At 34.5% G+C, this 21410-nt stretch overlaps 1 protein-coding gene across 2 annotated transcripts in view; it reads left to right on the top strand.

Moving 5' to 3' along the window:
* LOC111516838 (uncharacterized) overlaps nt 1-20949 on the top strand; it is a 29625-nt gene extending 8676 nt beyond the window's left edge. Inside the window, exons 6-10 of one of the 2 annotated variants that reach the window (XM_074170153.1) lie at nt 1380-1652; nt 5745-5998; nt 15859-16018; nt 16065-16385; nt 20773-20949. In XM_074170153.1, coding sequence (XP_074026254.1) covers nt 1380-1652; nt 5745-5998; nt 15859-16018; nt 16065-16385; nt 20773-20921 — 1157 coding nt within the window. In that variant the 3' untranslated portion in view covers nt 20922-20949. The remainder of the gene's footprint in view (nt 1-1379; nt 1653-5744; nt 5999-15858; nt 16019-16064; nt 16386-20772) is intronic. The other variant, XM_074170154.1, reaches the window with a different exon arrangement.
* The last annotated feature ends 461 nt before the right edge of the window (nt 20950-21410 follow it).

The following is a 21410-nucleotide window of genomic DNA, read 5'->3' on the forward strand; positions in this document are numbered from 1 at the left end:
TGCTCAAATTGTCATGGTTCTGAAAATTGCTTCAATATGGAAGAAAAAACCTTCAAGGAAGTTGATGATTCAGATGAAATTGTCGATGAAGAATCAATGTAGACTGGAAATAATATTGGAGACAAAGAAGGTGATGGTCTTAAAGATTTAAAAGATCAACTAAAATTGGAAAGGTTTGTCGAATCTAACAATGACGAAATGCCATCAAAGAGACAAAAATTGGTGTTTGAGTGATTAAAATTCAAGATAAGGTATTTATAAATAACAAGATCAACGTTTTTAAAAATATAATTAATAACGTAATCAGAATGAAGAATCTAAATTCAATAGTACGATTTACATGTATATTTATATTTTATGAGATTTTCTGTGACATGAATATAATTAGAATTCAATAAATGAACTTTTTAACTGGATAAAAATGCAGCAATCACATTTTTTTGATGAAATTATACATAATGATTAAAAAAAATCGAATTCGATTTGTTTCGATTTATTACATTTTCTGAGACCATTTACTATAGTAATGTAATTTTTTACACCATAAGAAAGTAGAGATTTCAACGAACAAAAAGCACACCGACTTTTTGAAAAAAGTTGATATTTTGACGCGAGAATTTTCAATTGAAAATTAGGGTTTTTGATATTAAGTCAAAATAAGGTGAAAAAATGAATATTTCAAATCAAATAAATTACACTTTATTTGGGACATGAAAAAGTGAGTTTTCACCAAATTTCGTAGAAAAAATGTTCTTTTGAAAAAGATAAAAATAAAAAAGCTAAAACTTGGTTATTTCAATTTTTTACATACATTTTGAAGTTTAGTGAAAAAATTGTAACAACAAAAGTTGTAGATCTTTTTATTACCTACAACTTTGCCATTCAACTTTTTTCCATAGAATTTGTAGTTTTGCCGGAAATCGAGAGATAAACCATTTTTTTCCTTCAAAAACACACCCCACTTTCCCAACCCAGATCGCCCGTAATTTATTTTTCCTTTCATTTTTATCATATTTCCCTCCTTTTCTATTGAGTTTCATCCTACTGTTACTTTTTCGGTTTCAAAAATTATCGACCCTGATCTATTTAGCAAACCACCTCTTAACGGTCCGAATAATGTTTATAAAGACAAGCCTGCTTCACCGTTTTTTTTTCTCGCCAAAAAGCAATGCTTCATCAACACACACAATTTCTTTTTATCCCTTTTTTCAAACTGACAAAAGTTGCTTCATTCAGAATATTCTATCCCACAAACTAATAGTCCGCCAGCTGTGAAGGTTAGGGTTAACCAAAAACCATATAGATTCAATACTAGCATATAAACTACTTATAGTAATCGATGATATACGTATTATATAGAATGACGACTTAATTTTCAGCTGATGTTTCTGCTGTTGTACTATCATCTCTAGCAAATTTAGCAGATGCTCTCGGTGTTCATGTGACCTCAACATCCTGGGATCAAAATTTTCGCTTGGCGGTTGTCGCTGCTAAAACAACCTGTAATCCAGATGCTGGAAAACTATTTGCCAATCTGTTACAAGATCTAGTCATGCTATGCAATCAATGTGAAACCACGATAGATTGGATAGTTGGTGCTCCTCTGGACGAACTACCATTAGTTGAACAGATTCCTGTCCTTCACCGATTAGGTAAATTATACAAAAATGTTAACATTCAAGAAATATTGATAGATGATTTCAAACTATGTTATTCAGTGACTATTACCGAAGTTTTATCCCGATACCAAACCCTTGTTTTAACACCTCGATACGTGTTTCGATCACCAAGTGATCACCTTCAAGAGAAATATTAATCTTCATATTGAAGATGATCACTTGGTGATCGAAACACGTGACGAGGTATTATGAAAACTTAATGAGTCCAAACATGCTCTGCTATTTCTGATTTGCTGGTTTCTTCTCGCTCTGTGTGTTTCTTGTGCTCGGTAATGCGAACTTTCAATGGCCTCTTAGTTTTACCGATGTAGGATTCTCCGCACTCGCAGGGTATCCGGTAAATGCAATTCTTGGAGTCGCAGTTCGCGTTTGGTGGCCTGGTTTTCATGAGGATGTTACGGATACTGTTCCCAGATGTAAAATAGGTTCTTATGTTGTACTTGGATCCAATTCTTCTTATTCTTTTCGATAATCCTTTGTTGTAGGGAAGTGCAAGCACTGGTTGTGACGGCTTCTTTTCCTTGCGATGCTTCTGCTGTCTTTTAGCAAAAAGTCTGTTTCACTATCTCTCTGGAGTAGCCATTCCATTGAAGATCATTTTTGATGATGTCTAGTTCCTTTTCGAGACCTTCTATCGTATTAAAGAGCCCAAAAGCACGGTCTAATAGAATATTGACGATACCTCTATTGGTAGGTTGATGGTAGTTAAATTCGTGATTCAGATACTGTTCCGTGTGAGTGGGTTTTCGGTATACAGATGTTTCCCATTTAGTGTCGGTCCCCTTCACCAAAACGTCTAAGAATGGCAATTCGTTGTGGATTTTCTTCTCCATTGTGAAATTGATGGAAGGTCTTCTTGTTGATAAAAATGAAAATTTGTTTCCTTCTAGCACTGGCCATAATTGTAGCAATGCATTTATTGAGATTTTAAAACCATTTACAAATTTCACTTTGTTCACTTTGGGACTTCACTTGCGTTGACACGGTCGCGGCTTCCCATCTAGCCGGAAGTTCGAAGTCTGCTGGAACTGCAGCATTGTCTGGCGAGAAATTGAAAAGAAAAAAATACCAAAATCTTGGTAACAACAATCTGTTCCACCCAGTAGCGGTTTAAACTTTTGGTGTTTATGGCCCGGAGTCTCTGCTATTCGTTCATGAACTCAGAAGGAGAATAGGCCAAGCAACGAAAGATCACCGTTCTACCTCTTTTTTAATAGAAAGAATTAGTATTGCTATTCAACGTGGCAATGCTGCTTCGGCCTTGGGAACCATTCCTCCTTCACATAATTTTGATGAGACCATGCATTGCCCTAATTTCAGTACGGAACTGAAACCTCTTCGAAACAAGCCGAGATATGTGAACATTCATCATTCTCCTATCAAGGTTAATTCACAAGTGATTGATCCACCTGCGGTCAGTGCGGTCAGTGGACTCAGGTCATTCTTGCCCCCCAAATATGAGTTGCAGTCCTCGTAGAACTGGTTCCCTTTCAGTGGAAGAGCTTCATGAAGTAAGAGCCGAATCGATCCCTCTACGAAACCCTTCTTCACTTGGAAGGATCGACTGCAGCTTGAGAAATGGTTCTTATGGAGATTTTCTGTGAAACGTGTTCTTCCTTACGAATCAGTAGAGTTTTCCTGAAAATCTAGAGAAAAAAATTGGATTGGATAATTTAGGAAACACTTGCTACATGAATAGCATTTTACAAGTGTTGTTCATGACAAAGAATTTCCGAGGTTTCAATGATGAACGAGAACGGAAATGTTTCCTATTTATTCATCAAACTCAAACACCTGTTCATGCAGCTGCAGTTTCGTAAGAAGGTATCATCTTTCCCTCCAACCGATTTCCTGGAGTCTTTGAAGTCCACTAGATACTCGTTAGAATGACAAGAGGATTGTTCCGAGTTCTTGGGGTTCTTGTTGAATACTCTTCGTGAGCAAAACAATAGCAAAATCAATGATTCCGTACAGTCCATCTCGTCTTGTGTTTGTAAATCTTTTGCTGGAAAAATCCTCACTTGTTTACTTTGTAGTAAATGTTCAAGAGGTAGCGAATTTCTGGAACTTCATCTAGCTTTTCCTAATATGACTAATAACCAGTCCGTGCAAAGCTTATTGTTAAATCATCTGAAAATGGAATTTTTAACAGGTGATGATCGACTGTATTGCAAACATGCGGCAAACTAACTGACTGTTTTAAGGAAACAAGTATAGCTGAGGCACCAGTCAATCTAATAATAACACGGATGATCTTCAAACATGACTCAACCTCTGACGGAAGCACCAAACTCTTACGAAGGTTCGAAACTTCAGGCTAGCAGACCACTATTATAATACTCATGCAGTCATTGTTCACTGTGGTTCTGGCGTTGAATTTGGTCATTATTACGAAAGGGACTGGTTTAAGTTTGACGATAATCGTGTCCTGGCGATGTATTGAATTTATTGAAGCCTCTGGAGACACCCCACAATTTTGTTGTATAAGAAAGAGGACATTGGTAGATCAAGATCTTCAGATGATGTGGTGCTGCAGGTTTTTCCAGGTTTTCCTGCAGCAGAAAAAGCAAATGCAAAAATTTTTATTGTTGTCTTTATTTTCATCGTTGTTTTAATGAAAAACTGAATATAAGGTTCTTTGTTCATAACATTTTGATTTTCTTTATTTACAATTTTGAGACTGTTGAATATAAGTATTCAAAGAGTCTTTTAAAAAATTGATTTGCAATATTACATTTTTTTGAGCCTGTGCATCAAGAATAGTTGAATATGTCGAAAAGTTCGTTAATTTTTTCAAAAAATCCTGAAGTAGCATAGGTAGGACTTCAAATTCAACATACATTTTTAAGGCTTTCGAAATGGTGGCATTGAATAACTGTGTTGCAAATTTAATTTTGATTTTCTCGAAGTTACTGGGAAAGACATGAGAGTGTACCATTATGAACAAATAAAAAAAACGCTTACCGAATATACTTAGCCCGCGAAATTTGAAAATTCACCTCATTTTTTGAATAGTCCACGTATCCATTTCCATTGTTGTATCAATAAGCAGCTCAAAATTAATAAGTACCATTTAAAACTATAGTTAATCATATTAATGATTTGTATAACAATTTTCTGTGAGTCGAAGGTTTTGCTGTAATCAGGGCTGTCGCCATGGGGGGGGAACCTCCCCCCTTGCTTTTTAGACTTGGGAAAAAGTTGGGAAATTTTGGGCCATAGACGAAAATAATAGTAAGAAAATAAATAAAAATTAAAAAAGTAAAAATGAGAGAAAAGGAAAGGAGAGGTAATAAGAAAAGGGAAAGAACCAGGAGAAGGTTGGGATTTCCCAATATGTATAACTTGAAGAGAATTCTTAGTAGTTTGAAATCTTCAAAAAAGTTTAATTTCTCCCAAGTAAGAAAACAGCCCTGAACAGTCCACAAATTTTGAAGTGACGATTTTACAAAATTCCCAACTTTTTGCTGTTTTTTCGACTTGGAGAAGTTGGGAAATTTCGGACCGTGAAGATAGAAAAAATAATAGTAGAAAATAATAAGCACAATATTATTTAAGTGTTGTTTCCTTTCATTTGTATTGAATATTCCTATACATGTTAGGTATGGTGGAAGACCAAGGACCTTGATTCAAAATAGAATAATTCCCATTATTACTTTCATAATCACCAAAATTTATTTTTGTTTGTGCATACCGTAACGGGCATAAGCATTCAGCCAATATTTGGTTAGCTAAGTAAGAAAATTAATATATTATAGTAGTAACTAATCCCTCGGCTTTCATTTCTTCGAAAGTTGGGGAATTTTGCTGGTGGAGTTGGGAAAATTTGGATTCCCCCCCCTGGTTTTTCTTTTCGCTACGGCCCTGGCTGTAATAAATCTGGGAGAACCCAAAAACTCATGTCCTCAAAACGAATGTTTTTTTTTCACTATTTCCATTCAGTGTATATTATACTTTTGATTGATTTTAATAATAAATTTTGAACCAAAACCTGAAGATTAAGTGGAATGAAATAACTGCATTTAGTGTTCATGAAGGATGAAATTTGAATAGTTACATTTTCAGATCATTCTATACACACAACAAGACTTTGGGCTATGAACAGGAGTAAGAAAATTGCCAATACGTGGAATGTGACAGAATTTTTCACTCTGACTCATGGAGATATTGTGAACTGCCTTAGCCAGATGAATAATCTGCGAATGAGTGATCATAATGTCGAAATTGAAAAAGGAGGCCTGGGAGTGCATGTAGAAGTTTGTGCTTTAATGAGAGCCAAGCTTGTCTCTGAAGTGAAAGTCAATCTACAAAAACTGAAGGTAAATATAAATATTCTTCTACGATGCAGGAAAAACAATTGATCTTTCAAAAAAGACTGAATCGATTAGAAAAAACTCATCGAAATTATTAAATAATATGTGATGGAACTTTCTGTTACAATGGTTTATACGGTTGCAGAAATGGCAGATATGCATTTAATTCTGGGTAAGTTTGGTCAGGCTTAAACAAGGTTTCAGATGATTATCTGTATTTCTGGTAATCACAGGTGAATGCCAAGGGGAAAGTGCAGCAGCTGCAAAGCGTTATGCGAAAAATATCCCAATCGGAATTCACCAAACAGATGATTTTTTTTCCCTATAGTCCGGTCAAGTTAGACTAAAAAATATGAGTGAAGGTACATAAATTTACAACAAGCTGCAAATGCGTGTAATTGTTAAAAACATAGTTAAAAATGGGATTTTAAAATTCCGAATGATTGCGACGTCTGGAAAAAAAATTATTCGAGGTCAAAGGTCAAAAATCACGAAAAAAATTGGTTTTTCGCGATTTTCAGGAAAACGGTAAATTTTATCATGAAATAAAAATAAAAATTGTAGATCATAAAATTCTCTACAAAAAATGTTTCAATACTTTTTTTTCTTAGAGCCACCGTTTCTGAGATACGACGAGTCAAAAAGTTGTAATCGTCATTATATGCATAAGTATGCCTTGCCGAACTTCAGCAACATCTTCATCTTCCGATATTCTATTTGATGAAGTTATGACAGTTCCTACCAGTCAACAGAAATTTCTTGCAAATACTTACAACAAATCTTGGTTCATTTCAATGTTTATTTATTTATTTATTTATTTATTCTAAATTCGGGACACATACAGGTAAAAGAACCCAAACAAGTATCCACTAAAATACAGATTGTGCTAACAAAACTGGCGTTCAACAGGTAAATGATCTAAATGCTTAATCTAAAACATAAATGATTAAAAATTGAATATTTTCCTTATGTTACTTTTATACATTTGTAAGGACATGGAGAAAACGTCCAAATTGGAACAGTATCTGTTGAATGAGTCTGTAATTCTATTTATTGGAGAGTTTTTCCCCACATTGGTGTTATATGTGGAAGTAGCTAATAAATATTTATTCCTTGTGTTTCTCTGGGGTACATGAAAGGACATCATTGCTATCAACTCAGGTGAGTCAATAAGATTCGTTAAAATTTTATAGCCAAACACTAGATCCGAAGTGATTCTCCGTTGCTCTAGAGGCTGAATGTTATAATAGTTACGGATTTGAATAATACCGTGAGTTACATAGACATTAGTGATTCGGTAATGGAGATGTCTAACAAACCTATTTTTCAGTCGTTCTAAACGCAATTTGAATGTATTATAGCAAGGATTCCATATAATGCTAGCGAAATTCAACTTGCTATAAACAAATGCATAATAGATAATTTTAATAGCGGCTTCGTTGTTGACGTCTCTGCACATTCTATTGAAGAAACTCAGTGTTCTGTTGCTTCTATTTATGACATATTCAACATGGCGATTGAAATTCAATTTTGTGTCAAAGTATACTCCAAGGTCCTTGATATATTCTACTCTATTTAATGCAATACTATTCAACAAATACTGAAACAATATGGGTGAATGATTTCTATAAAACGAAATACATCTACTTTTTTCCACGTTGAGTTTCAGCTTATTCATATCACAATATATTACAAATCTAGCAAGGTCTTCCTAAATTTTTAAACAGTCTCTTATAGAGGTAATTTTTTTAAATATTTTCAAGTCGTCCGCATATAACAAAATATTAGAATAAAGGAAACAAGACTGTATGTCATTTATGAATACTAAAAACAACAGTGGACCCAGGTGTGAGCCCTGAGGTACCCCTGAGATAACCACGAAGGGCGTCGACTTGAATCCATTGATGCTAACAAGTTGACTACGATTAAATACATAAGAGGACAGCCACCTAAGAAGATCGCCCTGTACACCAATTCCAGCAAGTTTCGAGTATGTTATGATCAACCTTGTCAAAAGCCTTGCTGAAATCAGTATACAGTGAATCAACTTGTTCACGGATGTCCAGTGCACTCGAGATATATTCGGTGTAAATGACTAAATTTGTTTCGATGGAACGTTTAGCGAAGAAACCATGTTGAATGTCACAGAGTGAGGTTTTTAAACTATAAAATAGTGAATCATAAACTATGCTTTCAAAGGATAAACAGGAGAAGGATAATAAAAAGATTACTACCACTAAGTTTATTGGCGAAAATATATTGGTTAAACAGGCTAATAACGATGCCGACGTACTGATTATTGAAACAGCTATAGAGCAATTTAATTTGACAAATACAACTATTATTGTTGGTGAAGGTGTAGACTTACTCGTACTTCTTACTGCTAGAACTCCACTTGAAAAAACTATTTTCTTTCTAAAGCCAGGAAAAGCTCAAAGTCAAACAGAAATATATTCGTCAAAAAGTTTATCTACTTTTGCAAAGAGTAAAAATCATGTACTATTTTTACATGCAATAACTGGCTGTGATATGACGTCTTCATTTTACATGAGGGGTAAAACAACAGTCTTTAAAATGTTTGAAAAACAATATTTAGTTCAATGTGCTGAAGTTTTCAAAAAAGTAATTTGACTCAACAAGAAATTATCACCAACGGGATTCAGTTTCTACTTCCTATGTACAAAGCTCCAAAAAAAACCGCCTGCTTAGATAAGTATCGATATGCATGTTTCGTAAAAAACACTAAAAATAAGAAACAGGTGCAATTAGCTTGTCTTCCTCCAACCTCAGTTGCTGCTCATCAACATCTTTTCCGGGTATATTACCAGGTTCAAGTGTGGCTTGGTTATCAGCTAGACCCAAAAGACTGGGTTGGAAGTTGGTCGATAATGCATTAGAACCGATTCAGACTTTACTCCCACCTGCGCCGGAAAAACTGCTGAACACAATTTTTTGCAACTGTAAAAAAGGATGCAGCGCTAAATGTGGTGGTAAAAAAGTTGGACTGTTGTGTTCTCTGGCATGTACACATTGTCAAGGCCAGTCATGTTCTAATGCTGAATCACCAATAGTGGAGGATTCATTTGATACCAACGAGGAAACATGCGATACGTCACTCTTGACGCAGTTTACCTACACCCAGGATGAGCATCAAGAAGAAGAAGAAGATCAAGAAGAAGAAGAAAACCTAGAAGAAGAACGACAAGAAGAATTTGAAGGTTATGACTCAGATGAATAAATGTTTACTTTTTTTTAATTTCAATCGCTTTTACAATTTCCAACCCTTCTAATATACAGTGTGTAACAACGAAAACTTAACAGAGCCGTTTTTGAATATAAAAAGTAGGATTTTTAAAAAAAGCTCGGGCACGTCGATTTTCAATTCAAGGGGGACACCTTTCAGACTAATCAGATGTTTTGTAGTACGCACCCCCTCGGAGGGGTGCGTCCGACGACCCTTATTTAGATAGGGAAAGTGGGTCGAGTGGCACCTTGTTCCAAAGGTCTTTCGAATACCTTTACATCTCTGTTAAGAGAAAATTTTTGTAACTATTAGTTTTCGAGATAATTTTAAGATTTAAAGGTATTTTTATTGAGTTCAACTCTTTTTAAAATAAATCAAATTGTTTTTAAGGTACAATTTACGTTCAGAACTTTCATAAAAAAAAATTGATGTTTGCTTTTTATGACAACCTGCTATTACCTCCTTATGAAGGTTGCCTTTTGACGTGAATATTTTATGCTTGTGATAAAAAAGTGAATCATACTAAAAACTTACCTACACAACGAATACAACCTGCTGATTTCCTTGAATTCTGATGACATAAAAGTTTAAAAAACTGTTTTAGGGTTAATAAATCCTAATAATTGTTTTTAAAACACACACAAAAAAAGTAACACCTAATAAGGGTAACTCACATAGGAAATTTAGAGTAAATGTTCAAACTGTGCCCCATTTTGCTCCATGCAACAATAAAGATTTTGTTCGAATTTTGCTCCTACATTATTCAACATCTCAGGAGTTATAGCTCGGCATTCATCAATAATTCTACGACATAATTCATCCAAATTGGCTGACTGTGTAGCATAAACTTTAGACTTTAAATATCCCCACAAAAAGTAGTCCAGTGGTGTTAAATCTGGTGATCGTGCTGGCCATTCAATTGGACCTCTTCTGCCAATCCATTGTCCTTCAAAATGATTATTCAAAAAATTTCGAACCTGCTGGGCATAATGGGGTGGTGCACCGTCTTGTTGAAAATGGATAAATTCATCTTGACATCTTGGATCCTGTTCAATTATCTCAACTATACGAGGTTGTATTGCCTCTTCAAGAAGTTGTAAATAAGAATCACCGGTTAAATTTCCATCAATGAAAAATGGACATATAATATGATTGCCCAATATTCCGGCCCAGATATTCAACTTTTGGGGATGTTGGGTATGTATTTCTGCGTATCGTCTTGGGTTTTCATCCGACCAATAACGGCAATTGTGACGATTCATGCAACCATTTGAATAAAATGAGCTTTCGTCCGAAAAACAGATGTTATAAAGCAGCTTGGGATTTTGCATTAATATCTCACTCATGCCCTTACAAAACTCCTGTTTTCGGTTAAAATCATGAACAAGTTTGATTTTGTAAGAATGGAATTTGTGGTTTTTAAGGATTCTCCATGCGCTCATATGGCTTATTCCGGCCATCGCTGATAAACCTCTGGTACTTAACCTGGGATTGGCGATGACTTGACCAATCACTCCAATCGCATTATCATCATTCACTACCCTTCTCTGAACATTTCTTTTCTTATTCAAAACCGAACCTGTCTCCCTGAATTTTGTGACCAAATCCAGAATGTAATTTCTGCTTTGGTGTTTACCAGGGTTTTGCTCGTTAAATAAAATTGATGTTCTATCAGCATTTTGGTCGTTGCCAAGAAATAAAGCAATAACTGAAACCCTTTCAGCAGTAGTGTGAGCCATTTTTAAACAAATAACAATACACGACCCGTTTAAACAAAACAATCGAACGATGTACTAATGAAAACTTGAAGAAAAGGAGTGGGTATTGATTTAAAAAAAGGGATTTTATTTAACAAAGAACTGATAAGAAGAACTGCTCGAAATTTTTCTTATCTAGGCATACAAGTTACCGAGTGGTCTGTCTAATGTATTATTAACATGGCAATTTTAACTTCAAAGTATCTCGAAAACTAATCGTTACAAACATTTTCTTTTAACAGAGATATGAAGGTATTCGAAAGACCTTTAAAACAAGGTGCCACTCGACCTAATTTCCCTATCTAAATAAGGGTCGTCGGACGCACCCCTCCGAGGGGATGCATACTACAAAAAATCTGATTAGTCTTAAAGGTGCCCCCCTTTAATTAGAAATCGACGTGTCCGTCTTTCTTTAAAAATCTTACTTTTTGTATTCAAAAACGGCTCTGTTAAATTTTCGTTGTTACACACTGTATTTTATTATGCAAGTTTTCAATTTTTTTTCCAGATTTTTGACCTTTGACCTCGAATAAATTTTTTTCCAGGCATCGCAATCATTCGGAATTTTGAAATCTTATTTTTAACTATGTTTGAACAATTACACGCGTTTGCAGCTTGTGAATTTATGTACCTCCCAATGTCTAGATTGACCGGATTACTATTACCTAAAACAGTTCACGATTCACTATACAGCACACAAATGGAACGAAAAAAAACCCTCACGCAAAACAAACGACTCATCACCAAAAGACTTTTGAAGTCAATGTTTGGGAAGACATTTTGAATAAGAATTTAATAGGACCAGTATTACTTCCAAATAATTCAAATGGCGCAAGTAACTTACAGTTCTTCGATTTAACAGAATGTTTGGAAGAGGTAAAATTAGGAATGAGGCAAAATATATGGTATTCACAACATTGAGCTCCAGCTCATTTCGATAACGAATTTAGGGAATATCTTTTCGGTCTGTACCCTATACAGTGGATTGGAAGGGGCCCAGATGCACTTTTTCTCAGCCAGCCAGAAGTCCAGATCTTAGCCATATTATTTTTCGTTTTCCGTGTTTTATGAAAGAGAGTGTATTCTGTTGAAATAATTGGCGAACAACAACTGAGGCATCGAATCTTCGGAGGTGCAAATCGATTTCGTCAGAAGCCTATCATCTTCCAAAGAATTTGGTTTTTCTTTTTAAAACGGTGCCAAATGTGTAGTCAGGAAAATGGAGGCCATTTCGAACATTCGTACACATTTTTTGTACCTGCAAATAACATGAATACACAGTTCTCATCACATACAGTGTCACCGATAAAGTCCGCATCAAATGGGAAACTTTTTTATTTATCGTTTTATGTGAAATTTGATTTTGGCAGTAGATTTTGCTTAAGAAATGATGTCAAATGGCGTCTACAAAATAGGTCACGTGATTTCCTTAACCTGTCAAAATTGACATTTAAAAAAAGAAACATCGAAAAATGACATTATTTTTCAAAATATCCAAAAATATCAAAGGATAAAAACATTTTCTTTTGTAATTTTATACCCACACACCAAGTTTCAAACCCATAATAAGTATTTTATATTTTCACTATTTTTCCGCACTCCTGCTTTTTCTACTTATCAAAATTTAAGCACACCTGTACTAAATCATTTATTTTAACTAAACTCGTCACCGAATTTCTTTTTTTGCAATATAATAATATTTTAAGAGCCTCTTTGATGTTACAAACAAATTTTGAAAAATAAAAGTTGTCAAACATGATGCAAAGTTCATCTAGTTTCAACGGGGCTTTCAAAACTATACAGTACTTGAGTTTTTTAATGAGCAAATGGCCTCACAATATGAATTAGAACAAAACGGAACATTAGGAAACATTATTTCGTGATTCTTGAAGCCCATTCATTAAAAGAAAAAAACTCATAGTATTTACATTTACCTAAAAAAACTGGGTAGGCTGTGAAAAAATATGAAACTACATAATGTGTTTTAGAAAACGTCACTGTCACTGAATAAATTAATGCCCGTTAGTTCAATGTAATGTATGAAAATTAAAATAATATGTTATCTTTACAAGAAAAAATTGAAATTGTGCTAATTTGTGGTGAAAACACATTGCATCGACAAGTGGCTGATATTTTTAACGCAAGACATCCTGGTAGACATGTACAGCAATCCACTGTAAGTAGGATTTTAAAAAAATTCAAACTGACTGGTTCAGTTGAAAATACTTTTAAAAAACGTCATAATCCATCACGCAATAATGATGAGGTTCAGTTGGCTGTCTGCCTGGATGTTATCGAACAGGGAAAATCAAGTATTACCAATATTGTAGATAGAACTGGCGTTAAAAGAGAAAGCGTGAGAGCAATTTTACATAAAAATAAATTCAAACCCTACAAACCCAAATTTATAAATACCTTAAAGGAAAGAGATTTCGATGTTCGACTAGATTTCTCTTTCTGGTACCAAGGAGAAGTAGAATTAAACAGAAAATTTCCTTACAAAATCCTATGGACCGACGAAGCTACCTTCACATCGAACGGCGTATTCAGTTCTCAGAATTGTAGGTGGAGGGCTCAGGAAAATCCTCATTTTGTGATAGAATGTCGGGACCAATATTCATTTAAAACAAATGTGTGGTGCGGTGTTTTAAATAATCAGGTAATGGGACCATTCTTTTTTAGACACAATTTAACTTCTCAGGATTATTTGCAATTTCTAAATACTGAGATCAGTGATATAGTGGACAATATGCCGGTTGAAATAAGACACAGTCTGTGGTATCAATGTGACGGGGTTCCTATTCATAGTTCAAGACAAGTCAAAGAGAAACTATTAGAAATGTTTAGGGGCAAAGTTATTGGGCGAAATATGGAGCAAATATGGCCGCCTAGGTCGTCAGATTTAACCCCACTAGATTTTTTCTTGTGGGGTTACTTAAAACAAATCGTTTATAAACAAAGACCTTTTCGTGACGTGAATCACCTAGAAACTGTTATTAGAAACTCTATTTTAAACATAAACCCTGTGAGTATCAGCAACTCAATAAAAGATGTATCAAGAAGGACAATTATCTGCATAGAACGCGATGGAAGACATACAGAAATGTAGTGTATTTAATGTCGTGAGTCTTTTTTTCGTGTTTTTTTGCTATTAGGTATAGGTACATGTTTATTTTCAGTTCCTTTTAATTAAGATTAAATTCCACTGTATTTTTTGTTAAAAAAACAATAAACACTCTAAGATATTGTTTCCTAATGTTCCGTTTTGTTCTAATTCATATTGTGAGGCCATTTGCTCATTAAAAAACTTAAGTACTGTATAGTTTGGAAAGCCCCGTTGAAACTAGATGAACTTTGCATCAAGTTTGACAACTTTTATTTTTCAAAATTTGTTTTTAACATCAAAGAGGCTCTTAAAATATTATTATATTACAAAAAAAGAAATTCGGTGATGAGTTTAGTTAAAATAAATGATTTAGTACAGGTGTGCTTAAATTTTGATAAGTAGAAAAAGCAGGAATGCGGAAAAATAGTGAAAATATAAAATACTTATTATGGGTTTGAAAGTTGGTGTGTGGGTATAAAATTACAAAAGAAAATGTTTTTATCCTTTGATATTTTTGGATATTTTGAAGAATAATGTCATTTTTCGATGTTTCTTTTTTTAAATGTCAATTTTGACAGGTTAAGGAAATCACGTGACCTATTTTGTAGACGCCATTTGACATCATTTCTTAAGCAGAATCTACTGCCAAAATCAAATTTCACATAAAACGATAAATAAAAAAGTTTCCCATTTGATGCGGACTTTATCGGTGACACTGTATAGTCAGTGGGCATACTTGAAGACTGGCTATAAATCAAATCATGCAAAGGAATATTTCTTTCAGGCCAGTCTTAACACCCTACACTGTATGTTAATGGACTAACACCTACCAGAAAACAACTATTTCCCTGGCTAATACCACGAAGGTCGTTTAATTATATCCGACAGGTGTCAGTGCAGGATTTTTCACTGAAGTTATTCCTGCATATGCTGTTGGCGTTACAACTGTCGCAATAGATTTTCGTTGACCACTGTTTGGCAACTCGTTAATGCAAGGTAGTGTCTATCATCAACATAAAGTCGATGATTTCCGATTATTTGATTTATAGACAGTATTCAAGTATGCCCACTTACTTCATGTACAGTTTTCTTTCCTTATACGAGGAATTTGGAGTAAATTCGAATATGCGGTTGGTTACCTCGTTCACAGGCAGATGGGGCGATGACAAAACTGTTGTTAGTAGTCCGCTTCAGCCTAGTTTGAGGAATGATACTCTGAAGGAATTCGATTTTCAATTATCGGGTCCTGTGTTAGGAATCACACGTTAAAAGGTAAGACCTCGTTAGTCCTTCGCTCGCACAAGTTTCGACTCCTGAGGGTTGTCGTTCGTAGGGGTGCGACAGCTGGTTAACGGAAAAACATATTTCAAACATATTTCAAAGCCCGTGGACATAAGATGATCAAGTTTTTTATCTTTAATTAACGTAATTAGTCGCTTATTGTTTCCTAACTAATCGTTTTTTCTTTTCGTTATCAGAGATGTTTGATTTCATGTTGATTTTATTCAATTCAAGATTATTCAATAATAATAATAATAAAAGAAATTAAAATAACTGTTTCCTTTTAATTATTTTCAAATACATGCCATGCATAAGTTTGAAAAATGTATGACGTCACATCAGGGGGGGGTTCTAAAAATGTGACAAACCGTGACAAGGCCGGGGGTCTGAAGGTTCTAAAATTCGTGTGACGTAGTTTATGGATGGCCTCTTATGTAACTGATAACTTCATTCTATAATAGAAATGAAATGATTTCAGGATATCCCGAAGGAATGTGTTAGTAATTTAGCAACTGTCTGCAAAATAATTTGTTCGGCCAATCTTCAAATGATATTTCCATGCCATTCTTATTGGAGAAAACCCCAGTCGAATACAAAACCTGAAAATCCAAGTTCGTTTGTCACTACGTACCTAGGTAGTTGATTTAATTAACTTTGATCGCTCTCTAACCCCAACTTTTCTAGATCGAATATTAGTTCCCGTACTGCAAGCTACAGACGATCCTTCAGTAACAAATATGATATTGACATTAATATGTGAATCTTGGCTGGACCATATTTATGTGAATAAAATCAGATTCAGTGAAGACGGTGCACTTCAGTTACTTCATGATTTTGGATATGTTGTAGTATGGTTGGACAATTCTCATTATGTAACGGATCCGATGCGGAAAAAATTACTCAAAAATGAAGTATTGAAACGATGTGAAGGGGTAGGTAAACTATTGTTGAGGCGACCTGGAGAAAGAATAAAAATGATGAAAAAGAAGTCTAGGAAGCTACCAGGTAAGTATAAAAAATTAGTTTATATCTTCACTTTATTTAGGGATGTAGAAATAGGTTTTGAATGTTGATATCATCAAGGGTATAGTCGAAGTAACAGATATAGTAATTCTTAAAGCCAGCGGCGAATTCAAAGGCGAATTCTAATGAAATCATTGAAAAAAACATTAAACGACTGTTACAAAAGCAATGAGATTCCTTCAACTGAAATCATAAGAAAAAAATTGAATACTTCCGACCATAACGTGAGCAGCTGTGACAAAACTCTTCAGAATTGGATGAAGAAACTAGGATTTAGATTTGAAATAATGAACAAACGTCAAGCAGTTATGGAAACCAGAAGAATAGCGGAATTGAGTAACAAATACTTAGAACAAATAACTAAATAGAGACAAGAATAACTGCAAATTTTCTATTTGGAAGAAACTTGGTATGACACTCACGACACAGTTACGAAAGAGTGGACTGATGGTTCGAGAATATGTACGCCTAACATGCCTGCAAACTAAGGATCGTGACTAATCATTGTGCATTGCGGAGGAAGTAAAGGATGTGTTCCGAATTCTCCGAAATTATGCGGGAAAAATTTTGAGGACTGCAATGTTGACTCAGAGGGAAAATTTGTATAGCGCCGTGCAAAGTTCTTGCCTCACACGACAGTCCGGAGACTTCCAGGCCGCTGGGTGCAAATCCTGTATACCCCGCTAATTCCCTCGCCTGCTGAATAACATTTTACTGTTCATTGTACTGTACATTTACTGTTCCAAATTTTTCTCTGTCCTCTTTTTCTTTAGTTTCTATGATGTCTCTTATGGTTTTATATGCTATTCGCCATCCTTTTTCTCCAGAGATGAGGGACGTCATAATGTTTGTTGCATCAAATATGGTCTCGGTATTTCAATGGTATTCTTATCGCTTTCCTTTCCATTTGATTCATCTCATCTCATTTCGTCAGAAAAGTTTCTCTAGCAAATTGTTTCGATATACCATGGAAAAACATTTCCGTTCTTTCTCTTACTAAGAGTTCTATCAGCGGAAACCCTACTATGACGGCATCACCATCTGTGGATATGGTTCGGTAAACACAACACACCTTAATTTATTAGAATTGGCCGATACTTGATGAAAATCCATATTAAAAAACTAATCAATTAGTTATTTACAACACATCTTGATTATTGTTGTTCTTTGGATTGTTGCAAGTTTTAGCTACAGCTTTTTGTTTTTAACAACGTTTTTCCACGCTGGTATATAAACTTTGCATAGAGCTTCCTCTTCGATGCTCTAGGGCCCCTCACGTTTGGTAAAAGGCAGGAGAGGCAGTCATTGTCTTTTCTGCTTTCTCAACAGTTTTATTGGCGTGTTCAAGGGGGTAACCCATAGCCGTTCCCTCCTGTTGTTCAGTTTCATACCACCAATATACGAGTAACTTTGGAAAGATTTTCAAGGAACTAGGTATGAAGATGGTTTTTAAAACAGGTCATATACTACAGAGCCTTTTGGGGAAGTCCATAAGATAAAGTCGAAAATTCGGAAAAGTCTGGAATTTACGAAATTGAACGTAAGGACTTGATGCAAAATATTATGGACAGACTAAAAGATCTATGAAAATAAGATATGAGGAACATTAGACGCACGTGAAATATGGAATATTAATAACGATGGTGGACCAATACCTAATAGTATACTATAGAGCTTGTTGAAATAATATTCTAATTATCGGATTCACCTATCTATTACATAAGGCCACATCGTAAAATTAATTTAAGATAATTAGGACGCAGGTATAGTTCAAATAAAGGATATAGTTGCACCCTATCTTCCAGCAGGTCCCCTTTAATAAAATAGTTAGGGATCTAACTAATTTTGTTATTCAATAATCATTTCTGATTATATATCTATCATCATTACTATAATACACGTAATGGTGACCTTCTTAAAATTCCCCAACATAGAATGACACTTTTTAAGAAGTCTCCTCAGTACCTACAATGCCATTACTTGCTTCAACAAGTTACCAACTGAAGTTAAAGGAATTAGAAGCGACATAAAATTTCAGGCAGTCATAAAAAACATTTTAATAGATAAGTGCTATTATAGTTATCAAGAATTCTTGGATGACAACCTCACAAACAACTCATTGTGAATTTATGTTTGTAGATATATATGTGTATGTGTGTAAATATATTCCTATATTTTTAAATGGGTGTGTGTGTTTACGTGTATGTGAAATTTTAAGTTATGCGTTTAATAGACCTAGATTTAGGTACCTTATTTTTACATAAATATACCTGTGTGCTTTATGATAATTCATCCTCCATATTCTCCGTTTCACTATCACTGTCGTCGTTTAAATCAATGATGAATTTATTTCCACCATTGATATGGAAATGTCTCCATATAGCCTTTTTCGACTAAAATTTCTTTTTTGATCCTTTTCTGCCAGTCTCCTTTTTATCACCTTCTTACTAAATTATGGAAAATTATTTTTACACTTGATGCTTTCTTTCAATTTTTCCCAAATCAACTCGATGGGATATAAAACACAAAAATAGGGGGGAAGTTTCAATATGGTGTATCCATACTTTTCAGCAATACTCTCAAGGGCGTACACTTTTTCAAATGTTTTTATCTGTAAAACTTCAACTAGTTGGTTTTTGGTATAGTTATCTTCAAAATACAAATTGCTATCCATTGAAAAACTTTGTATTTCATCTTTCCACGAATTTTTATTCGGTTCTTTGATGAACTGTCGCGAATGATAGGAAGCGTTGCCAAAAACTATTACACTATTCGCATCCAAAGGGACCAATGTGTTTTCAAACAATTCCTTAGAAATATTAGCTTCCATGTTTTTATGATAAACAACATTACAGTTTTTTTCCACATAATTTCAAAGAATTCGAAACCCATCTTTTACTTCCTCCGCAATGTACAATGATTAGTCGCGATCCTTTGTTTGCAGGCATGTTAGGCGTACATATTTTCGAACCACCAGTCCACCCTTTCGTAACTGTGTCGATAATGTCATACCAAGTTTCGTCCAAATAGAAAATTTGCCGTTGTTCTTGTCTATATTTAGTTATTTGTTCTAAGTATTTGTTACGCAAATCCACTATTCTTTTGCTTTCCATAACTGTTTGACGTTTGTTTATTATTTCAAATCTAAATCCTAGTTTCTTTATCCAATTCTGAAGAGTTTTGTCATAACAGCTCAAGTTATGGCCGGAAGATTTTATTAGATGAACATCTAAAGGTTTTGGTAACCCCGCATCACATCGCGTCTTGCATTCATAAGGTTTGTTTTTGACTATTTTACGTACAGTTGAGAAAGGAATTTCGATCCAATCTGATGTTGCTTGTAATAGTTTTTTTCCCTCGAAACCAAACTTAATATGTAGATTAATATATACAATTAAACATACTCTCTGTGTTTCAATATTCAAATGCATCCGAATCTCATTCACTGATGGTATTTCTTTTTCGCATTGTTCACCAACGCTATTGGAATCACTACACAGAAAAAAGTTTGCGTTGTTATCACACTCCTTATTACCATTAGTACTTGTCCAAGGACGCCACATTTTAAACAAATAACAAAATTTTAAGTTATTATAACTCCACCAATATCGAATTACAACACTCGAATCGCGATCAGTTCTGAACTGAACATTGACGACACAACGGCGATACTCATCGCTATATTTGATTGGTCGCCGTAACATGACTTCAAATTTGATTTTATGATTCTTCAGCCAATCATAAAACTCAGTTAGTAAAAATTATTGTATACGAACCGCCAGTTCTTCAGTCCACGTGGACTAATTCGAAGCGGCATTATTTCTTTGTATTGGTTTGTTTGGCCTTTGAGTTCGCCGATAGCTTTAAGAATTACTATATTAGTTACTACGACTATAACTAGCAGAGATATCTATGGTATAAATAAGGAAACACGAATCAATGAAGTCGCCACGGAACGCCAATTAATTCTTATTGTTGTTTTTATTTTTATCGTTGTTTTATAATTTCACTAATAATGATGATGAAAAAGATTTTCACAAACTGAAAAAGGAGACATTGTATGTATATTCAGTTTAATCTTCCTCCTGAAGATGGTCACTTGGTGATCGAAACTCGTGTCGAGGTGTTGAAATAAAGGTTTGGTGTCGGGATAAAACTCCAGTAATATCATTACCAATCTTCATCATTTGACGCCTCTACGGAATGTAATTACTGAAAAAATTCATTGGTGTGACTTCTGTCAAACCAATATACTTAAGAATCAACAGTTTGAAAATGTGTAAAACTAATTTTTTGTGGAAACATTTTCTTTTCGATTCAAATGATATCGAGTACATGCAGCTGTATAATAAATATCGGTTTTTTTCAGATCCAGAATTGTCTTCCGAAAGTGAGAAAGATGAATTGATGCCAGCAGAAATGTATGTTCCAAATCAAGAACAGTGGCTAGAATTGAGAGCAATTAAGAAAAAAAGATTACTTTCATTACCTGTATGTTGTGGCGAACCATATGAATGAATTCATAAATGAAATGTCTTTCTAAGTATTTATTTATCTATCATTTCATTTTCGATTGGAGTTTTTACCCTTTTAGAAACAAAACAAAAATCAACTCTTGTTTCATTTGAATACTAAAATACTTTCCAAGGATACGCTACCAGCTAAAAAGTTCCAATATAACCTGAAGTTAATGCGCAGTGCGGGGATTAATATTAAAAACAACCTTAGCCTTCAAGGTCACCTTTATGATCACCACAACGCCCTTTAACGGCTAATTGGGGATCAACTGTTCCGACACCTATTTCTCAAAATTAATCTCGTTGTGATAATCTCCTGTATTACAATTTGATTTCCATCTAATGTAAGTATTAGACACAAACCCATTTTCTAACATTTACCAACAGGTTCTTCCAAACTTTCCATGTTATTGTCAAATATGGAAAATAGCCATGAAATAATTCCAATTAATTCAAGCAAATACATGAATTGAAAGATGTTCCAACCTCA

Source organism: Leptinotarsa decemlineata, unplaced genomic scaffold (genome assembly GCF_025532065.1).
Source record: "Leptinotarsa decemlineata unplaced genomic scaffold, Ldec_3_MD MMD2_P_RNA_scaffold_7, whole genome shotgun sequence".
In the NCBI taxonomy this organism is placed as follows: Eukaryota; Metazoa; Arthropoda; class Insecta; order Coleoptera; family Chrysomelidae; genus Leptinotarsa; species Leptinotarsa decemlineata.